The sequence below is a fragment of the Nomascus leucogenys genome, chromosome 16 (assembly GCF_006542625.1).
Source record: "Nomascus leucogenys isolate Asia chromosome 16, Asia_NLE_v1, whole genome shotgun sequence".
NCBI lineage: Eukaryota > Metazoa > Chordata > Mammalia > Primates > Hylobatidae > Nomascus > Nomascus leucogenys.
This window is the reverse complement of record NC_044396.1, coordinates 50,054,513-50,076,987: the sequence shown is the minus strand read 5'-3', so window position 1 is coordinate 50,076,987 and position 22,475 is coordinate 50,054,513. Positions and strand designations below refer to the sequence as shown.

The 22,475-nt window shown below is 37.8% G+C and overlaps 1 protein-coding gene across 4 annotated transcripts in view; it reads left to right on the top strand.

Moving 5' to 3' along the window:
- The window catches only part of ASPH (aspartate beta-hydroxylase), a 218,742-nt gene that overhangs the window by 20,668 nt on the left and 175,599 nt on the right, over positions 1 to 22,475 (top strand). The window contains exons 1-3 of one of the 4 annotated variants that reach the window (XM_003256031.3): positions 13,825 to 13,988; positions 19,507 to 19,656; positions 21,512 to 21,556. In XM_003256031.3, coding sequence (XP_003256079.1) covers positions 13,973 to 13,988; positions 19,507 to 19,656; positions 21,512 to 21,556 — 211 coding nt within the window. In that variant the 5' untranslated portion in view covers positions 13,825 to 13,972. Of the gene's footprint in view, positions 1 to 13,820; positions 13,989 to 19,506; positions 19,657 to 21,511; positions 21,557 to 22,475 lie in introns of those variants that run through there. The other 3 variants (XM_003256030.4, XM_004090780.3, XM_030795402.1) reach the window with 3 other exon arrangements.

Below are 22,475 nucleotides of genomic sequence, written 5' to 3'. Positions count from 1 at the left end.
CTCACCTCACCCCTTAGCCACGTTTGTCCTAAGAACAAATACATTCCCACAGAACCACAAGAGTATTCTCAAACCCAGGAAGTTTAGCACTGAAGCCATATTACCATCGAAGTGCAATCCATATTCAGGTTTCTCTAGTTATCTCCAGAGCCATCCCTAAAACCTGAAGCTTGTTGTTTTGTTGTTGTTTTCTTTTTTACTTATCCAGAATCCATTCATGAGTGAACCTGAGAAGCTTTTAACATTTCAGATTCTTAGTCCTTAACTCTGGAGATTGATTTTTTAGGCCTGGAAATGTTCCCCCCGCGCCCGCCCAACTTTTTAATTTGAAAAAATCAACTTCAAGACAGTTATGAAGTACAGTGAGTACATCTGTTCATCATTTAGGTTTACCACCTGTTAACATTTTGATGTGTTTGCATTCTCTGTGTCTCTAGACACATTTATACACCTTTTTTAAAATTTATTTTATTTATTTATTTTTGCTGGTGGACTATTTCTAAGTTAAATCAAGATGCTTTATTGTAAGTTCTTCAGTTTGTTTTCTCTAAGGACACCGATATGCTCCTGTATAAGACTATTACCCAATATAAAGTCCATATACAAATTTTTCTGATTTTTTCTAATAATGTTCTTTAAACTGATCCCCCATCCATTCTTGAACTCTTGATATCTCTCTTAGAAATTTTTTAAGTTTTTATTCTAAAATGGATTTTTTTCACAAAGTCTCACAAGTAGGCTATGTGCCTTCCTCTGTAATACTGCTTTTGAAAAATTTTTCTTACGATTTTCTAAGATTGATAGAGTAAAACTCACAGGTAAGAGAAACTTTGATTTTTTCTTCTCATTGCAACTGTCTGGTGATTAGAGTCAAGATTTTGTGAGTTAGAATAATGAATTTTTAGAATTAGAAGAGACATAGGATAATATACTTCATTTATTCATTGTTTTTCATTTTACTGAGGCCCATGAAACAAGGAACTTACCTAAAATCTTGGGCTAATTCCTAGCTCACAGAGTTTTCCACATAGATTCTAGTATATAAGAATGTTAGATGAGGAAAGAATTTTTATTTCTGAGGGAGAGAGGAACAAAGAAAATTATACATACACACACACGCGCGCGCGCACGCGCATACATGTAAAGAAAGCAAATGTAGCCAAATGTTAATAATTGGTCAGCTCAGGTGTAAGGTGCACAAGGGCTTCATTATACTAATCTTTTTGTTATATGTATGTTTAAAAGTTTCAAAATGAAACATCAGGGAAGTATAAAAATAAAACACAAACCACAAAATTAAGTATAAAACTAAGTATACATTTTTTAAGTATAAAATTAAATATCAAAACAAAAAAATGTTATTGAAAGAAATTAAAGGATTCATAAAATAGTTGAGTTTTAGTGACTAACTTAGAACTTTTTTGTGCCTCGTCATAGCTAATGAAAATGTTTCTCAAAATTATCAAAATTCCCTTGCTTTTACTCTCTGATATTCACCACTAATAGACATTTAGTTGGTATACGGCCCTGTTTTTGAAACCTTCCTTTACTCTGGCACAAGGTTTAAGCCAGTAACAGGACTTCTGTCAATGATTGAACATCGCAGATTCAGTGATCATATAGGGTAAGTCCTGAAATAGATGTCATGTTTCAGAGTGTGAAGCTATACATATGTGTATATATACACACACACACACACACACACCCCTGAGGCATCATCAAAATTAAAACTTTTACCCATCAGTAGATGCTATTAAGAAAATAAGCAGGAAAGCCACAGACTGGGAGAACATTTTTACATCTGTTAAAGGACAGGTGTCCAGGAAATACAAAGAACTCATATAATTCAGTTTTTAAAAATAGGCAAATATGCAAAAGATTTGAACAGATAGTTCACAAAAGAAATAAATGGCCAAGAAGCATATGAAAAATGCTCGACATCATTGGTTCTCAAGGGAATACAAGTTAAAACCACATGGAGATACCTCTGCACCCTTACTAAAATGGTTAAATTAAAAAGACAGACAACACCAAATGTTGGTAAGCCTGTGGAGCAATAGAACTCAAATTCTTGGTGAATACATAAAATGTTGAACAATTTTGGGGAAAGATCTGGGAGTTTCATTTAATACTAAATGTATATACGTCCTGTGGCCCAGCAATTCCACTTTTACATATTTATCTAAGAGAAATGTAGGCATGTGTTCATAGTTGTCTTGTACAAGAATATGTCTAGCAGCTTTATTCATAATAGGTCAAAATGGGAAATGCCTAGGTTTCTACCAGTAGGAGATTGGATACACTCTGCTGTGCTCTGTATATCACATACATAGTCATTTATATGTACTCATATGTCCATCCAATGTAATACTACCCAGCCACAAAAAGAAATGAGCTGCCAACTACAGTTAACACACAAGACTCTCAGGAACATAAAGCTGAGGGAGAGGAGCCTTGCACACACAAGCTTGTGCTGCCATGTTTATGAAATTCCAAGAGCAGGCAAACTACAGTGAGAAAAAAAGCAGAACAGTGGGCCACCTCTGAGGCTGGGGATGGGGTGCAATGGAAATGGCCATGAGGGAATTTAAGCAGAAATATTAATGTTCTAGATCTTGATAGGGATCTGGGTTACATGTTGTATACACTTGTTAAATCTCAGGGAATGTATACTTAAAATTTATGCATTTCATTTTGTTTAAATTTCACATTAAATAACTATAAAGAAATGTGTAACTATAGTTTATGATACTCATGCCGAATTATTTAGTTGCGTACTGATGTCTACAGTTTACTTTGCAATGCATTATACAAACAAGGTGATGATAGATGTAAAGGGATGAATAGGTATGCTACAAACAATATAATACCATGTTAATATTGTAGCGGAATCTAAGTGTTACGAATCCTTTCAGCTTTGTTGTGTTTTGGAAATTTTCATAGTAAAACATTGGGGAAATTCTTACGTTGTTTGTTTCCTGTGAAGTAGCCATTTTTGTGGGTCAGAAACTGACAATTTCCTGTGGTTGAGCCCAACATATGGAAGCACATTTTGTAGCCATTTTATTGAGGCATCTTTATCTGCCTGGATACTAACAGGAAATAGCTTCATTTTTCTCCATTCATTGTGCACAGTTGGGATAGATTAATCTGTTTGCTGTTGGTAGCAGAGGATCTTGACCATCTCTGGGACAGACCTTAACATCTCAGTCACTCTTCTTAAAAGTCTGTCTGGATTAGAGCTGATCTCATTTTCAGTGCTTATGTTCTTGTCTCCCCTTTGCAGCAGGGCAGGAGGGGAAGGAGTGAGTGTGCTCTCCTGTGGTTTGCCTTTGGAGCTGTGCTGGGGAGGAAAAGGGGGTGAGGCCCCTCTCAGTCTCCTAAGTTGGTAAGATTGACTGGCATGGTTATTCACAAGTGACAGGTGCTCAAACACTGCCCATGTGAGTTCTTTGAAAGGCCTGGTATGGACCCTCCCTGTGACACATGACTTGATCCACTCTCAATCCCCTGGGCCTCCACTCCTGGCAGAATACATCATCCCCCCTTGCTCTTGGGAGCCCATTGTGTGTCAGTCAGCCCTTTTGAGTGAGGTGCTGGCAAAATGGTACAAACCCCGGTACTTCCCTGCTGCCCTCTTGGATTTGTGCGAAGCTGACATTTTGCCTGGAGCTTGGGCGCCCTTGTAGCTGTCACCTTTCTCTGTAGCCGTCATTCCTCAGTTCTCTCTGCTGTTCAACTAGGCATAGGGTGGGCCGTGGAGTCCATTGCTTGAGTGGACATCCACTGGGGAATGAGAAGTCAATCTCCCTGCAGGCACCCTTGGTCTCTGACAGGCATTCTCCTGCAGAGAACTCTTGATATCTCTCTTAGAAATTTTTTAAGTTTTTATTATAAAATGGATTTTTTTTTTTACAAAGTCTTGCAAGTTAACTGTGTGCCTTCCTCTATAATACTGCTTTTTAAAAAATTTTCTTAGGATTTTCTAAGGTTGATAGAGTGAAACTCACAGTTAAGGAAAACTTTTTGATTTTTTTTTTCTCATTGCAACTGTCTGGTGATTTAATTTAAAGAGTCAAGATTTTGTGAATTAGAATAATGAATTTTTAGAATTAGAAGAGACATGAGATAATATACTTCATTTATTCATTATTTTTCATTTTACTGAGGCCCATGAAACAAGGAACTTACCTTGCAGTACCTGCAGTACTCCTCTCTCATTTGTCTTATGGCGAGGGATTTTTGGAATTTATAAATAAATATTTGTGCCTTACCAAGTAGATTGAAATATGAGATTCACTATTCTACAGAAGTGTGGTTATTTAGCTTTTGGCAAAGTTGTGAAATTTTTACTGATCTATATGTAGGAAAAGTCAGACTTCGTGCTGTTAGGGTGAAGGCTGCTGTTAGTGCATCTCCTGTTCAGTTGATCATGGTTTCTGCAAGAAGTTAGGCAATCCATGCAGTCTGAAGGAATAGTTCTCACAAGACTGCCCTCACTTCAGGCACCAGCTATAATTTTGGGGTCCCTAGGGTCCTCTGGAGATCACAACTGATATGGCATGTCCCAACGCCCACTTGGTTAGGCTGTCCAGTGGCCAAAGCCCCCAGGCAAAGACGCTGTTATCAGGCAGAACATTCCTGGGATCTAGAGACCCCACTGAAGCAACCAAGGGCAAAGACCAGACTTCTCTTTGGGTAAAGTTAATTGTTTATGCAATTTTTAGTTGCAGCCATTGTTGGTTTTTATTACTGTTACTCACTTTTATTATTAATTTATTTAGTACATGCTTGTTGGCCATCTGTGATATTGTGAAATATATATTTGGTCTTCTTCTTGTTTCCTGACATATATCTCCTGAAACCCTCGTGGTCTCCCAGAGTCTTAAGAGTGTCTTTCGCTAATAATTGACTGGCGGCTGACAACCCCTAGATAGCTTCAGGATGGGTGCTGGTCACAGGAAAGACAAAGGCATCATTAGATGATTGGAACTTTCAGCCCCACCCCCAACCTCTGGGAGGAGAGAGGGGCTAAAAGTTAACTTGATCACTAGTGACCATTGATGTAATCAATCATTCCTATGTAATGAAGTGTCCATAAAAAACTAAAAGGATGGTTCCTGGAGCTTCCAGATAGCTGACAGAGATTAGTAGAGGAGGCAGTGTGCCCAAAGAGGGCATGACATGTGTTTAAGTTTAACCTAAAGCTGCCTTCTTGCCTATTTCAAGTTCAGCCTAAAGGCTTTTCCATATATAGTAAATTGTATTGTAACTAAATGAATAAACAGACTATAACCTACCCTTGTATCAGTCACAGAATTTTAGTCAATCACAGGTGGACAACTGTTCAAACTATACTCAAATATGGCAAACACTGAGCTGTAGCCAATCCAGCTGTTTCTGTGCCTTTTTCTGTCCATAAGTATTACCTGACCTTGTGGCAGCCCTGGAGTCTCTTAACTGCTTCTGGGGCCTGCCCAATTCAACAATTGTTCTTTGCTAAATTAAACTCTGTAAATTTAATTTGTCAGCCAGGGGTGGTGGCTCACACCTGTAATCCTAGCACTTTGGGAAGTGGAGGTGGGAGGACTGCTTAAAGCCAGGAGTTCAAGACCAGCCTGGGCAACAAAGCAAGACTCTGTCTTTACAAGACTTTTTTTTTTTTTTTAATTAGCTGCACATGGTGGTGCATGCCTGTGGTCCCAGCTACTCAGGAAGCTGAGGTGGGAGGATTGCATTCAAGGCTAGGAGTTCAAGGCTACAGTGAACTGTGATTGCACTACTGCACTCCAGCCCGGGAAACAGAGTGAGACTCTGTCTAAATTAAAATCAAATAAAATAATTTTAATTTGGCCAAAGTTTTTCTTTAAACACATGGAAACTGGGCACTTCTTCCCACATACCTTGCCCTATGCATCTCTTCCATCTGGCTGTTCATCTGCATCCTTTGTAATATCCTTTATAATCAACTAGTAAATGTGTTTCTCTGAGTTCTGTGAACCCCTTTAGCACATTAATCAAACTGGAGGAGGGAGTGGTGGGAACCCCGATTTATAGCCAGTTGGTCTGAAGTATAGGTGACAACCTACTACTTGTGACTGGCCTCAGAAGTAGAGACAGTCTTGTGAGACTGAGCCCTCAACCTGTGGGATCTGACACTATCTGCAAGTAGATAGTGTCAGAATTGAATTGAATTAGAGGACAGCCAGCCGGTGTCTACTGCAGAATTGATTGGCTGCAGAATTGATTGCTTACTTGCTGGTGAGGAGAAATCCCCACATGTTTTAGTGACCAGGGGCTGCAGGAATATTCTGTGTTGACTGTGGGGTGAGAGTACAGAAGGAGAAAATATAGAGTTTTCCCAATATCCTTATACTATCCCCAAGATGTATTATAATTCATAATTGTATCAACTATTTTTTTGACCTATGATTTTCTACTAACTCCACTGTAAGACGTGTTTTATAATTTACAGGATTCTTCTGTGTATGCTGTGCTAATGAATTTTTGTAATGCCTCTCTTCCCTCCCCCATTTGCCTCTGTAGGGCACTTTATTTTAAATGCTGGATTCTTTTGCTCTAGAAAGTGGGAACTGGTGGGGAGGAGGGCCATGGATCTTTTGCTGTCAAAATAGGTTAAAATCAAAGAGTCTTCATGGGCACAGCTGTAAACCAGTGGTAGTTGTCCATATTGGCAGTGTGTCCTTGTCTCCTTGCCTTGAAATTAAGAGTTAAAGCAGGATTAAGCTTTTTTGTTTCTTAGTTTTGAAAAAATAACCTTTTTTGTTCATTGTAATAACTTTTCTTTCACCACCTCAGAGTTTCTCAGTGGACATAGCTCATCTTCCTTTACACCTTTTGCTTTTCTCAGGCCAGTGAGAGACTGTCTTATTTTGAACACCATGCTAATAATTATCACCTACCCATGTGGACAATTGACTAGCCCAGAGGAGTGTTTTTTTCTTCTATGAGACCATCTTCTCTATTGAGTGCTCTGTAGGGAGAAATAATTATGTTTGCAGAACCGACTCATTAGGCCTGGCTTGAGGAACTAGCCCGTGAGGTTAGCTACTATTTATATTGTTTTTATCTTCTTATCAATGGTGTTTGGGTCCATCACAAATTTGTATGACAGGCATGGGTGGACCCATATTTTGATTCGCATTCTCTGCTGCAGTGAATCGGTATTAGCACAGAGGTATGGGCTAGGGCAGTAGCTCCTCAGCTGGGTATAAAGGATAGTAAAGGTTCCAAAAATACCTGGAGGCTGATATAAATGGGTATTGCTGATATTTCACTTTCGTTTACTAATACTGATGAAAATGCAAGCAGCTTTCTCAATTTTGTTTTCCTAAGTTCTAAAACTCATGGCGCCCCTTGTCGTTCTTCCAGCCATGGTGCCTTTCTACACGGGGCAGTCAAGAGAGCAGCATCTGGTGTTTGCCAGGACAGGTGGAGGAGACTACAGAGCCTGTCCTACCTGGCCCCACTCATGTACAGCCCATGTGACAGTCATCCAAGATCAATCAGGGAGGAATTCACCTGAGACAGAATTGTGAAAACTTGGTGAAGGGACCAATTTGAGTCTGAAATCAGAGTCTAGAAACCACTGGGCTGCTTTCTGAATTTCTCTCTCTAAGCTATTTGTAGGTCTTTTCCTCTAGTGAATTAATTTTAGGATCATTAAATTCATGGAGATGGGGAAACCTGAAGTGACTTGACAGCCCAAACAGCTAAGCAATAAGTTGCTCCCTTATTTCTAAAGTGTTAGCAGAAGAAGTTTGACTACTCATATCATATGAAGGATTTGGGAAGGAATGTATCCACTTATTTCACAAGTGATTATTTTATTGAGTTCCTACTAGATAGATCCAAGGGAAATGTACAGTAATGAACGTGGCAGATTCAGTTCCTTGTTGCGTGAAACTTACATTCTAGAGGTGGAAAGAGATTAAGAAATCAGTTGTTGTATAGTTGTCTGATTAGCAGTGTAATAACGTAGTAAAGAAGTGCATATTGCTGTGAGAGTGAGGGAAGTGAGGAAGGCTTTCTTGAGGAGGTGGTTTGTAAGCAGAGTGAGCTGGCAATAGCTGAGGTGTGGGGGTTGTATGTGATGGTGCAGCTTTGACATAATTATGGGAAGAGGGAAAAGTCTGGGCTGAGAGCCCAAGACAGGAAAGACCATGGTCAGGTATTTTGGGCAGGAGTCTAGGCAGCTAGGGCGGTGACGCAACACGAAGGCTGGAGCCATGGGCTGGGGCCCCATCACATGGAGCCTTGTAGGCCACGTGGAAGATGTATTTTATCTCAAAAGCAGTATTAAGACATTAAAGGGTTTTTAACAGGTCAGTGTTATAATCAGATTTAAAAAATATTTTGGCTGCTGTATGGAGTAGAAAAGTGTATGCTAAGTTATTGAAATTACCTAGGAGATGATGATAACTTGGATTTTGATGATCACAGTTGAAAGAACGTTGGAACTTGAGACAGAGTTTCTCACTTTTTAATGTCGTGGCACATGCAAATGCTTTTAAAAACTATGCTGTGGTAAATGGACACGGGTGACCCAGGTGCTGAGGAGAATTCATATCTTGGCCTCGTTGTAATCACCCATTTGCAACAGCCAAATGACATTGAAATCACCCATTTGCAACAGCCAGATGATAAACTCTTAATTTTGAGAGGTGAGTGTTTGGGACAAGAGTCAAGGATGAATCCTGGAGTTTTTGTCTGAGCAACTGGCTTCACAGAAGTGCTTCTGAGATTTAGGACACTGAACAGGAAAGGGGAAAGACCATGGTTTATTGTGTATATGCTGAATTTGAGGTTTTTTAAGTCATTCAAATGGGATATTGAGTAGACACATGGTTGTGGAGCTCAAAGGAGAGAAAAAGGTAAGTCATGTAGATGATAGCTGAAGTGAACTAGAGAGGTGGCATAGGAACAAGTATTACAGAATTTTTACACTTAAAAATCAACTAGATGAGAGTGAGCTAGCAAAGGAGACTGAAAACTAGGAAGTTTAGAGAGGTGTTAGGAGTGCCACAAGATTCTGAAGTCATGAGAGTCGAAGGAAGAGTGTGTGGAAGGAGGAGGGAGAGTTCTGCTGAGAGGGTCAAGTCAGATGAGGATTGAAAGTTTTCCGTTGGGTTTAATGACATGGAAATCATTGATGTGACATTAGAGCCACTATGCTGGAGCCGTGTGCAGAAACCAGATGGAAGCCTACAGGTTGTAAGGAGTGAGTGGGAGGTTAGAAAATGAAAACAGAGAAACAGCGGATCTGTGGAGAATTTCATCTGTGATGGGAAGAGCAAGATGACATGGGGGCTAGCAGCAGGGTGGAGGGAAACCTGGCAAAGGCAGTGAGGCTGGGGGAGAAGGGGCGTGAAGAGACAGTGAAGAGTGCGAGGTAGCTGAGGAGAAACTCGGAATGGATGCGGGCTAGGGCAGGTTTGTGTGCTGGGCATTGGGCACTCAGGATAGCTTCCTGCTGAGGGTTCTGTTTTCTCTGTGAAGTATGAGGCTATGGCAGTTTGAGTATGAGGAGGTAGGATACATTGGGGGCAGAGAAGTTTGACATAGTCATCATAAAGAATGGCGAGGTGAGTTTGTAGAGAATATGGGAGGGTGGCAGGCAGCACCAAGGCCCAGCTGAGGCTGGCTCTCCTGTGTTCAGTTCCCGATCTTGATTCCGTGAGCCCAGCTGCCCTTGCCTCCGTGGCGGGGGATAATTATGTTCATCCAGGGAGGCAGTCACTGCAGTCCATGCAGTGAACTGATAGAGGAGCAACAAAAGCTCTTGAGTCGCTGGAGTGATGTAAATGGTCAACTGTGGAGTCTAAGATGGCCACTGATGGATATGAAGGCAGGAGGTGAAGAGGGGATACGCAGGAAGCAGAAATAAGAGAACTACAGGATCCAAGAAGAAAATGTTGAGGAAACAAAGTGGAGATATAGGAAGTTGTGATCAAAGAGTGAATGTTCCCATTCTGTGCATCGTGTGGTTAGAGAACCTAAACCCTTGCACGTGGAGGTGGCATTCCCCAGTGGTGGTGGCCGTGGGAGTCTGTCTAAGCAGGTTTGACTTGTGTCTGCAGAGTTGCATTTTGTTATTTGGTAATACTGGTTGTTTAATGTTAGGTCAAAAATGTTATAATTCTCTCCTGTTGACTTTGGGTACTATGTGTAGATGAAAAAAATTTTGTTTTTGTTTTAAAGAATCATATTTTCAGTATCTCATGACACTCTACAGTCATTATGATGGAGCCAAAAAAGCAGAGCTTTCTCAGCAGGGTTATGGAATCTGTTAGAATGGCCGGTTGTGCCATCCAACAAGAAACAAGGTGTGAAGAGGAATGTGAATTTGGTTGCGTTTGTGATGAGGTCCATGGTAAGAATGTAAGAATGAGTGTTGGATATAAAACGGAGGCGAACAGGGTCTCTGGGGATGAAGAAATGAAGCAAAAAGCACCTGTCTAGCTGGACACAGGGATAGATATTGAAATCACGTGGTTACAGCTGGACTGGAGGTGTGGAAGACTTCCCTGAGCATGGGGTGGGAGTGGGAAAGTCACTGGAGGTGGTGGATGACAGCGATGAGGCACAGTGGAGGGTCGGATAATTAGATGTCATAGACCACAGAGGAGCAGGGAGCAGGGTTTTGTTGTTGATGTCATCACTTTCTTTTTTTCTTTTTTTTTTTTTTTTTCCTTCTAGTGGGTAAGGAAATGATGGTCTGGAAATTGGTAAAAGCAAGAACTACTTCCCTTCCTTGAGACCCTGAGAATTGGGGACCGCTGGTATAGTATTCTTTGTGTGTGGTCCCTAGACCAGCAACATCAGATCATCTGGGACTTAGAAATGCCAATTCCAGGGTCCCACTCCAGACCTACAAAATCAGAAAGTCTGGGGGTGAAGTCGGCATCATGTCTTAAAAAGCCCTGTTTGACTCTGATGTGCTCGGAGTTTGAGAACCATTGCTGTAATAGCTGATCCGTGGTGAGGGGAGGGAAGTATTCAGTGCTGACTCATGAGAAGGCCGATGGATTTTCACCTGGAAGGTTTTTGGAAGGAGGTAGAACCCTCGACTCAGTGGACATATGTCCTGGCTCCCCTGGTTGCGAGTGGCATTAAGCTGATACTAATATTCTCAGAACACATGTTGGAAGTTTGGTCTTTGCTTAGACTTGGAGTTGCTATTATTACCAGTAGCTATTACAAGGAATAGTTAACTTAGTGTCATTTTAGTTGCGTTTGCTAAAGTTTTAAAAACTTGATTTACTATATGCAAATTAAGTTTATTTTTAAACTTTTCATAAACATTCTCCATCATAAAATTGAATTGTCATTATAAGAGGCAGTTGTTCAGAATTCAGAATTTATTGTTCTTTAAAAAGTGTTGTGATAGATTAAATGATATTTCAGAGGGTTTTCTCCTAATCTCCATATCTAAAATATCAGGTATGTCATTGTCATTATGAACTGAGGAGGAAAAACATTTTTATCAAAATAACTATTCAATTATTGCAAAAGACAAAAGAAGATTAACTAGAGGACTTGTGAAAGTGCTTGATAAAGATTTGTCAAGGAGGAATAATTGGAGCTGTGTTGAAGAAGTCTTGGGGTAAGGTATAACCACATTTTAATTGCTGTGATTCCTACAGTTTGACGTTTAGCCGTAGACATTCTGTCATTTGGAGTGGAGCTGATCTTGCACAGGCCAGTAAAGAGAGGAGAAGAAACCCTACCAGCTGCAGCAGTTGCAGGGGCAGATGGGATTGTGAAATGGACTCTAAATTGGGGGTAAGGTTATTCGTGCACTAGTCACGGTTGAATCGATAACAGTTTGTTTCACTGATGACTCCAACAAATATTTGCATGCCTAGTTTGCGTGAAGACCCATTTTATAAGCAAGGAAATTCAGGCCTAGAAGTTTGATGACTTCCCCCAAATCAAATTTAATGGAGAAGCCGTGAAGCAAATCCAGGTGTCTAAGTATGAAAGCATACCAAGCTGCCTGCTGGATCAGTGTAGGGGTTTGGTTTCTAGTGGTTTCACCCATGGGGGTATCGTGTTGCTGTCATTCTCCCTCCAAAAACAACACAATGAAAGGAAGCTTCCAGAATATTTGTCTTAATAAATTTGTATGGTGACAAAATGGTGGGTCACCTTAACCCTGTCAGCAAGTGATTCATTATCATTTAACAATTTAGCAAGCACTAATTTAGTGGGACAGATCTTTGAAGAAAATAATGGGGGAAATGATGCTTGGCCAGAGGGCACCTGAGACCATTTTGTTTAGTTGGCCGTGATGCCTACCTGCTTCACTCTGTCCTAAACCTGGACCGTCAAATGTTGGTACCATAGGTTGCAGACTATGGTACCAATCTCTTAAGGATTAGTCTTACCATGCGTTCAATAGTTTCACTGGACAGGAACTGATCTTCCCTTTGAGATTAGGCATACCATATTTACAAAGTGACATATCAAGAGTATATTGTTTGCTTTTGATAAAAACTGCCCCTAAAAAAGGCATCTTAGGAAAGAATCCCTTCTATAATTTAGTGTTTTGTTCCTTTTTGGAACTAGTAAATATCAATAGTAATAAGGTTAATAATACTAGAATAACACCTCATTTATTTGATATTATAAAAAGATAGATAAAATATTGCTAATAATTTAATATTCTTGTTAAGTAACATTTAGCTTTGAATATATATGTTTGAGTGTATACACACACACACTCAGATGGATTTAGTTTTTATGGCCCCTTTTGAAAAATTGACCTAGTGGTGTATTTTTTTTAAAAATGTGCATATCCTTTTAACGAGAATTTCATTTTTTCTTCCACAAGAATATATTGGCAATATATTCTTGCCTTAAGCCACTGGAAATTACTAGTAGTATTCAAAGCTTTTAAATGTTTAATTTGCTTGTGAAGCTTTAAATTTGAGTGAAAAAATTAGTCTTATAAACAACTTAGAAAGGTTGCTGCCTGCTCTAGATACTATTTGTGCTAAATTAATTTAGTATACTAATCAGAACTCTAATGAATTCTGTGAACTGCTAATGTTAGATCAGTGAATAAATGGCTGATTTTATTTCCCAGAAGAGAATGTTTGGAGATGAGGTTGGGGAGAAGTCAAAAAAAAAAAAAAAATCAGAATGTGGTTGTGAAATCTTTTCCTAGTTCCCTTTCAAGATGATCTTTCCCAGGTCATTATTCTTACTCCTGAAGATTTCTTTCTTTCCCTCTCCTCACCTCCCAGCCTTCCATTTCTTTCCTTTCCACCAGTCCTCTCTGCCTCCTTTTCTAGTGAAACATTTTATGTTGGTGCTTTATTTTTGCTGTTGGAGGAATTATTCCTGGCATGGTGTCTGTGAATAAAAATTCTAGAGCATTAATTAATTTCTTACTATGTATGGTTTTGTTTCATTCAAACAATCTAATGGTCTTTCCTTGTAGCCATTTTATTAGATTCTGAAGGGCCAAATCAAGCTGTTTCTGGGCTTGGGGCCATATTTTATAGCAAGACTTGTTTGAGTTTTCAATGAATTGGTGCTTAAGCTAAAGCCATTAAAGCCTGCTTCCAAGAAAACAAAACTGGCAGCACAGTTTGTTCTATTTCTTTTTTTTTCAGCATGCTTGATTTTTTAGGGGTTGGAGTTAGCTAGGATCAACTGGGAAAAGAATCCCGTAAGTGGGAGAAAGGCTGTCATGTTGTTAGGGAGTGCACTTCAGCCTAAGTGGTGATTAGCAGCATTTAGCCTCTAAAAATAACTGGTGAGCAGGGTTTGTAGTCAGGTCCAATTTCAGTTCTAGAGGCCCTTACAGTGCAGGGATTGGCCAGTCTCAAGCTCTGGTAGGCAAGTGCATGCAGTGTGCCTAAAACCGGCCAGCAGTACTTTTGAGTTTTTTTGTTTTTTGTTTTACTTTAGCATTTATTATTCATGGACTGAAGAAATCAAAATGGCTGAAGATAAAGGTATATTTTTGTTATTTAGGCTAAAATGGCTTTAGATCTAGCTGATAACTTTTCACTTTATTTTTACTGGTGCCTGTTAAAATATTTTTGGCTAAGTGCTTTGACTGCACCGTCTACGTTTTCTATTTTGAACTCCCAGAGATACTGACTTTTCATAGTAGCTGAATATTTCATGGAATAATCTGTCTTTAATCCGAATGTTTTGGTGTCTTAATTTAGATGATCTTTTAGTATGTTGAACTACTGGAGGCTGCATTTTACAAACTTCAAAAAATGTACAAGCTCTCTTCTTATTCTTATAAGTTAATCACAATGAATTTAAAGAATCATTTGTATTTAGATTTTATATAAAATTGTAGGAGATATAAATTCAGTCTCATATTAATGAACAGACTTACCTGGTTCAAGCAAGGACTTACCATTTATGGAAAGTGACCTACTTTTATGTGAAGCAGACAATAAATGCAAAGAAAAAACACAAGGGTTTTATTTTGGTTTTAAATTGACTCTTTAACTTTGAAGTATTCTTTAACTATGTATTGAATTTAATGTTTTGTATATATTTGCTTTTGCTTTACTTTGTAAATTAAGATAGTCTTTCCATTAATTGAAAGACTGCATTCACTCATGTTGAAGATTTATAAAAGAAAAGAATAGATGTGTGAAAACTGCTTCTAACTCTCAGCTGTCTAATCAGCAACTGAAAGGATTCTTCGATTAGGATAGAGAATATAAGCATGTCCTATGTGAATACTGTTTGAATAATTGGTGAGAATGGGTCACTTGACTCGTCTGATATGTAGCCATGAAGAAGAATATGAGATATGTATCTGAATTTTAGTTCTTTTGGAAGACATTTCTCCCCTCTTGTGGATTAAGTAATCTGTGTAGTTAGGAAAAATCAGCTGTTACATCTGACGCACTTTTAACAGTTTTTGATTCCCAAAGGGTGACATTTTATAGCATGGAAAAATAATCAGTTTGATGAGTTGCTTGACAGTTTTTGTGTTTTTCAAAAAACTTTAAATGTATAGAGTTTATGTGTAAATATGAAATTCCCAGCATAATGCTAACTAAAACTTATAAATGATCTATAATTCAGTTAGTAGTAGTCCAGTGAAGTAGCTGATGACTGTTCGAGTGCTGGCGTTCATCTTCTTGTCTTCCTTTCCTCGACCAAATAAATAAAACTACACGTTGCCCTTCCCCTGGCTTTTGTTTTGGAGAGTATTCATTTTGGACTGTTGCTTGCCATAGTAATTTCTGTGTTTGGTGGTATGTGGGAACATTTTCTGATTTGGAGGTCATGTACTTTTGATGGAATAACATGGGAAAAAATGAATCGCATAGTTCTTGCGGTATTCTTAAACCCCAGTAAAAATCCGTTTTGACTGATCCCAGAACTACAGGTTGAACATGAAGCCAGAAAATGAAATGAAAACTTAGATTTATTCTGATCTTAGAAAATAGGGACATCTACTAGATGTTCTTCCCAAATATCTTTGGAACAAGATACTGGTTTCAGATTTGCTTAGGGAGTTGTAAACCCTCTTAAGGGTTTGTCTTACCATGCGTTCATCAGTTTCATTGGACAGAAACTGATCTGCCCTTTGGGACTAGGCGCAGCATATTTACCAAATGACGTATCAAGAGTATATTGTTTGCTGTCGATAAAAACTGCCCCTAAAAAAAGGTGTCTTAAAAAAGAATCCCTTCCATAACTTAGTATTTTGTTCCTTTGTGGAACTAGTAAATATCAACAGTAATAAGGTTAATAATACTAGAGTAACAGCTCATTTATTTGATATTAAAAAGGGATATATAAAATATTGCTGATAATATATTCTAGTTAAGAAACATTTAGCTTTTAAAGTGATAAATCTCTTTACTAAAAACTACTTTGAATGAAAATCTTCCTAAGATTTATTATACATTTCTTCTATGTTTTAATGGCAGAATCAATGTGAAACCAGTTACTGTCTTATACTGAAGATTATTTGAAAGACTGTCAGGGATTCTGCCTGAAAGTTTCAATCATAAATGACTTCCCACCACTCAGCTTTTCTGAGTTCCTGGGCCTGCTCTTGCTGAGAGATCTGTGCACTCTATAGGCTTTTCCTCTGTCACCACTCTGTTGCTTTGACTCATCTGGGTTAGATTGTATCTGAAATCTATTCTAGAGTTTTGTGCATAGAGCTAGAAAACTTAATTGAAGTTGTTAGAATCACATCTAAAATAAAAATGTAAACAAATTCTAGGTAAAGGTGTATTTTTTACTGTGTTTGGCTGTCTCTTTCCCATCTCAATCCCTTGCTGTTTTGGTGCATGCATTCAGTTCGTTTTTTAGAAAAAATATTTTGTCTACTTTTCCCTTATATTTAGTGTTACAGTCAATAACTTAGATGAGTATCACTGAGTTAACTTGGATAAATGATAATTTCCTTTTCAGAATCTCAGAAATTTTTCTCCTCCATTTCCCTTTAAGAGAGATAGAAATGGAGAAATGATTAAAATTTGAATTCAAGCTATTACTTTGTTTTATTAGCTATTTCATTATAGAGTTTTTAATTTTTTTTTAAAGAAAGGCTCTTGCTTTGTTGCCCAGGCTGGAGTATAATGGTTCAATCATAGCTCACTACAGTATAGGCTTATTTTAAATAGTATCATCTTGGGTATCTGTTTGGCTACATACTCATTATGAAAACTTAATTATTGGGCAAAATTATCTGATATTCATGTACTGAATAAAAATGTTGGATGAATGAAAAGATGAACTATATTTGTTTAGCCTTGCTGTTTTCCAGTTAATGAGGAAAAATACAAGAGACTGGTATCAGCTACAGAATGTTCAAGAGGACATAAGACAAGAACCCAGTTTTACTGAAGTTTTAGCATTTCCTTTACAAAAAAAAAAATTCAATTTGATTCTTAGAGGCAATAAGTAGCAAAGGCAGGAAATTCTTAGTCATTAGCTACTATAATTCCATATTTGGAGTATGTGGATATTTTGGAAGGTAGTATTTTTGTTAAACTTAGTGTTGTACACAAATGGATTTGTATGCATATGTCTGTATGTTACATAGAAATAGGCGTTCTTTTTTGGATACAGTGTTAGAAAATAAGTCTTTCTGTTTATAAAAATGTAGTGAATTAGACATACAAAACTGTTACTGAATCTGTGGTGCTGCCTGACCTCACAGAAGCTTACTCGCTTTCATAAATCTTTTTTTCTTCAAATTTTAGTAGTGGTTTAATGTGTATTTTTCATTTTATATGCTTACAACACATAAAAATTTTGAAAACCACCATTCCCGTCTACCAACATTGCAGACATTCTCACCCAATCTTCTCCTCCCATGGCCGTGTTTCAGGTAATGATACCTATTTGAAGTTGATTTAATCTGCAACTATAGGATCTATGCCCAGCAAGTATTTTTATTTAATACATAAATTATGTTTTTATATAGCCAGCTTTTATATAGATCACATTAGAAACAAAGTTGATGGCCATTTGTCATTTGGTAAGCATACTTTTATGAATTTACCGTATTATTTACAACTCTGGTCCTGATGGATCCATTAATATTTAAAGAATGTCAGAAAAAGGAATTACTTGACGTTTTAAGAATTACCCAGCATTTTGAGAGGCCGAGGTGGGTGGATCACCTGAGGTCAGGAGTTCAAGACCAGCCTGGCCAATATGGTGAAACCCTGTCTCTACTAAAAATACAAAAATTAGCCAGGCATGGTGGCAGGTGCCTGTAATCCCAGTTACTCAAGAGGCTGAGGCAGGAGAATCCCTTGAACCTGGGAGGCGGAGGTTGCAGTGAGCCGAGATCATGCTAGTGCACTACAACCTGGATGACAGAGGGAGACTGTGTCTCAAAAAAAAAAATTAGTCTTTTTTAGTCATCAGAACTCTATATAATTTGATGTAGGCATGTAGATAAATGTATGTATATGTTTGAGTGTACATATATATACTCAGATGGATTTAGTTTTTATGGCCCCTTTTGAAAAACTGATCTAGTGGTGTATTTTTAAAAAATGTGTATATCCTTTTAACACAAAGAATTTCAGTTTTACTTCCAGAAGAATATGTTGGCAATATATTCTTGACTTGAGCTGCTGAAAATTACTAATAGTATTCTGTAATTAGAACTGAACTTAGAAGTCAAAGGGCAAGTTCTAGATTAGGGCTAGTGGGGTTTTTTGAAATCATGTAATTTGGCCCACTGATGAGAGATTAAAGAACTCAGAGCTGTAGAGATGAGAGTATGTTCTTAGTTCTACCCAACTTGTACTGGTGACGTTGGGGGAATCATTTCATATTTCACTTATAAAACAGATAATTATTCCTGTCCTTATTCCTGTTGGTTCTCACCCAGGAACTGCCCCCGAAGGGAACATGTGGAAATGTCTGGGGGTGTTTATTTTGTCATAAGCCTTGGCAGCTCCTTGTCTTTGAGTCCAGGGGAAACCAGGGATGCCAGAAATCTTGCAATGTGAGGAACAGGTGCACAGGATGAAACATTGTCCTGCATAAACATCCAGAAATGCCCTCTGTAGAAAGAGTGGCAGGACACTGTGAGGATCACCGGCAGCAATGCACATGACAGCACTTTGATGGCGACTCCACCTGCTGCGCAAATAGGAGACACCGCCCTGGCCTTCCATCATCTGTTTGATAAACTTTTCCTCTTCTCAGCATTTTGGGATATTATTTATCCTTTTTATTTATTAATATTGATATATGTATTCCTTTTTATGGCAAATTTGAATATTGTCTATCTTTTTAAGGGCAGTATTGACTATTTTCTGTTAATATCAAATGATTTTTGTTTATTTTTGGCTGTAAGAAGAATATTTACAAAAGAATATAAGGTATATTAAGCATATCAAATGCGATAAATGACACTTTAGGTGGACAGCAGTTTACAAAGCTGTTTCCTGCAGTGAGACCAATTGTGAATGAGCCTTTTCCTGTTTCCTTAGGCCTCAATGGATCTTGTAAAGGAGTAGGAACGGATTGTGCTGTTTCACCTTTCTGTCCTTTTCTCTCTGGCTAAGAATATAGAATGGTTTAGGGGGAGATATTTTCTTCTGTGTGTTAACAGAGTTTTTAAGATTCTGCAGAAATGAAATGGGACAGAGAAAAGGATTTGGCTACATTTTTATGTGATTTCATTAAGTTGTTGATGTGCTCTGCCTTTGGAAAGAGGTAATATTCAGGTCATTTTGATGAGTAACTTGGATGGAATATACATATTATACTAAATCTTTAAAAAAAATTCAGGAGTTTATTTCCTGCACTACTTCAAAGTTAGTGTTGCATCTAAACAATCTTTTCTGTTTTCAAAAATATTTTGTGTGATGTGTTTTGAGAATTTAACTGGAAACTATTTTTGAAATGATCTGTCATTGCACATAATCCCAAATTATTGGAGAAATCATTGTGAGAAGAGGTGTTCAGTAAAGTGTTTTCTTCTTATGACATCTTACATTTATTTCTAAACAGAGACAAAGCATGGAGGACACAAGAATGGGAGGAAAGGAGGACTCTCGGGAACTTCATTCTTCACGTGGTTTATGGTGATTGCATTGCTGGGCGTCTGGACGTCTGTAGCTGTCGTTTGGTTTGATCTTGTTGACTATGAGGAAGTTCTAGGTAAGAATTTTGATATCCTTATGTGAATTTGTAAGGGAGTAAGTGACATCTCTTAGGAGTCTTGAATATTTGTTACCATCTTTTTGGTACTGGTAATTTCTGTAGCCTTTCAGTGGTTCTCAATAGAGTGAAGCTGAAAGGGAATATGAAGAGGGTTACCTTGGAGTACTGTCTTTTGAACTTCTTTGAACATGACCTGTAGGTTTTTGAAAAAAGGCTTTATATTGTATGTCTGTCACACAGGGAGAAGTTTTATCCAACAGTACTCATTCTCACTATGTGCAGTACTTTTTGATTTCTATTCAATTTTGTTATATTATAAATTTTAAAAATACTTGATCATGAGCCATTACATTTGTTTAAGGACTTGCTAATGGATCATAACCACACAATATGCAAAACCCTTCCTTAGAGAGGGTTTTCAAAGTACACCCTTCTCTGTCTCTGTTGGGATGGGATGAGTACATGTGCACACATATAGGTACTGGATGGGTGTGCTGAGATAGGCGTTTGTAGATATGATTGTGTGTGTGTAGGTGTGATTTGTGTGCTGTTCTGAGGAAGTTGCTGTGGTCCTTCTGATAGTGTCCTTTCTCCACCTTTTTCTTTTTCTGTAATCACTGAAGTTTTTCATGATTTTTTACATTAATGATTCTTTGTTATTTTTGGAGTCACATTATCCTTCACTTCCCCAAAAATCTTTTTTTAAGCTGAAATAAAATTCAATATTTTTTTTTTTTTTTTTTTTTTTTTTTTTTTGAGACGGAGTCTTGCTCTGTGCCCCAGTGGCGCGATCTCCGCTCACTGCAAGCTTAGCCTCCCGGGTTCACGCCATTCTCCTGCCTCAGCCTCTCTGAGTAGCTGGGACTACAGGCGCCCGCCAACACACCCGGCTAATTTTTTTGTATTTTTAGTAGAGACGGGGTTTCACCGTGTTAGCCAGGATGGTCTCGATCTCCTGACCTCGTGATCCGCCCGTCTCGGCCTCCCAAAGTGCTGGGATTACAGGCTTGAGCCACCGCGCCCGGCCTAAATTCAATATTATATATATTTGAATGTGTACAATTCAGTTTTTTTTTTTACTATATTCATCATTTTATATACCCATCAGCATTATCTAATTCCAGATTATTTTTGTTATCCCCTTCCCCTAAATACCCAAACTCTTCCTCTTTCCCTCTCCTGGGAAACACTAATCTACTTTCTGTGTCTGTGCTTTTGTTTATTCTGGACATTTCATGTAATGGAACCATACATTATATGGTCTTTTGTATCTGCCTTTTTGCACTTAGCATAATGTTTTTAAAGTTCAGTACTTCATTTTATGGCTGCATAATATTCCATCATATAGACACACCACATTTTGCTTATCTGTTTATCAGTGATGGACATTCGGGTTGTTTCCACTTTTTGGCTATTGTGAATAATGGCCGTCCTCTTTAGTAATCCAATTAAAAATGTGGACCTGTCACTGGAAAAAATGCACACTTGTGTCTATGTACAGTGTTGCATGGGTGATCTCCCCTTGCATTGGACCTCCTGTGCTTCTGCTTTACTTGTCAAATTATAGACATCTTTTTGGGGAGAAAGGGCAAACAAATTTTTGGCTATAGGAATAACAAAATATGCTTATCTGTAATCTGTCTTTCACTGAAGTTTTTCATTTTCATTACTTTAAAAAAAGTGTCTCTGGATAGATTGACAGACCAACTGAGGGAGAATTTTAGTTTGTAGATCTATGCTTTGACTGACTTACAGTGATATGTTGTTAGGGAATGTATCTTTAAAGAGGACACTTTAAATATTTGTACCTTTAAGCACAAATAACAATTTTCATGTTTTTACATGCATGCAGCCAAAGCAAAGGACTTCCGTTATAACTTATCAGAGGTGCTTCAAGGTAGGCTATTGGAGTTGCATTTCAAGTCTACGTGTGTTAGTCTCTAATGGCTCATCCTTTTTCTACTAATTTAGTTATTATCTACATCAGAATATAAGTGATAGGACCAATTTCTTGTTGTGGGTTTGTCAGAAAGGATAGTATTTTCTATCTTTTACTGTTTCTTGAATTCTGTACTCTGCATAGCTTTGATTAGGACTTTTTGTTTTCTTAGCAGTTGAAATAACATCCTTATCTCTTCTTTCATCATTATCATTTTAAACGTGTATGTGTTTGCTAAGTCAGACTTCTATATAGCAAGTTAACCATTTTCCTAAGTAGAGCAAGGGCTCTGGGGAGATAAAGATTGAGCAGAGCTAATCTGAGCCAAAATTTCTGCCTGTTCTGTAATTTTTCAATGTACTTTGTGTTAAAGAAATGATAACGATTGCCAACTGTTTTTTTTTTTAGTACTAATGCTATATTTGAGAATGCTGCTTAAAAAATTGCTGTACATTAACATTATTATGTTTCTCCACAGTCATTGTCCAGTAATGAATTAGCATCATGTAGATTTTAGGATGCCTTTTTAGGGAGTTGAATGTATTTGACTTTTTGAAATGCTAAACAAAATAACGGTGTTCCTTATGATAAAGCAGTAAAGCCTAAAAACATTTTCTGTTCTTCAGGAGGAAAGGTTTTGGTAGTATTCTCTTCTCAGCATATCTGTTTTAAGCCCTTTTTTTCTTAGTATAGATGGCCTGTGCTAATTAAGTTAAGTAGAATAATCATAAGTTTTCTTTTATAATTTCTGAAGCCTCCAGTTTTATATACTTTATTTCCAGAATGGTCTTTTATTTTTAAAGATTAATTCATGATATTTCTGTTATAAGTTATGATTGTAAAATATAAAATTAATGATTTTTTTAATTTTTAGTAC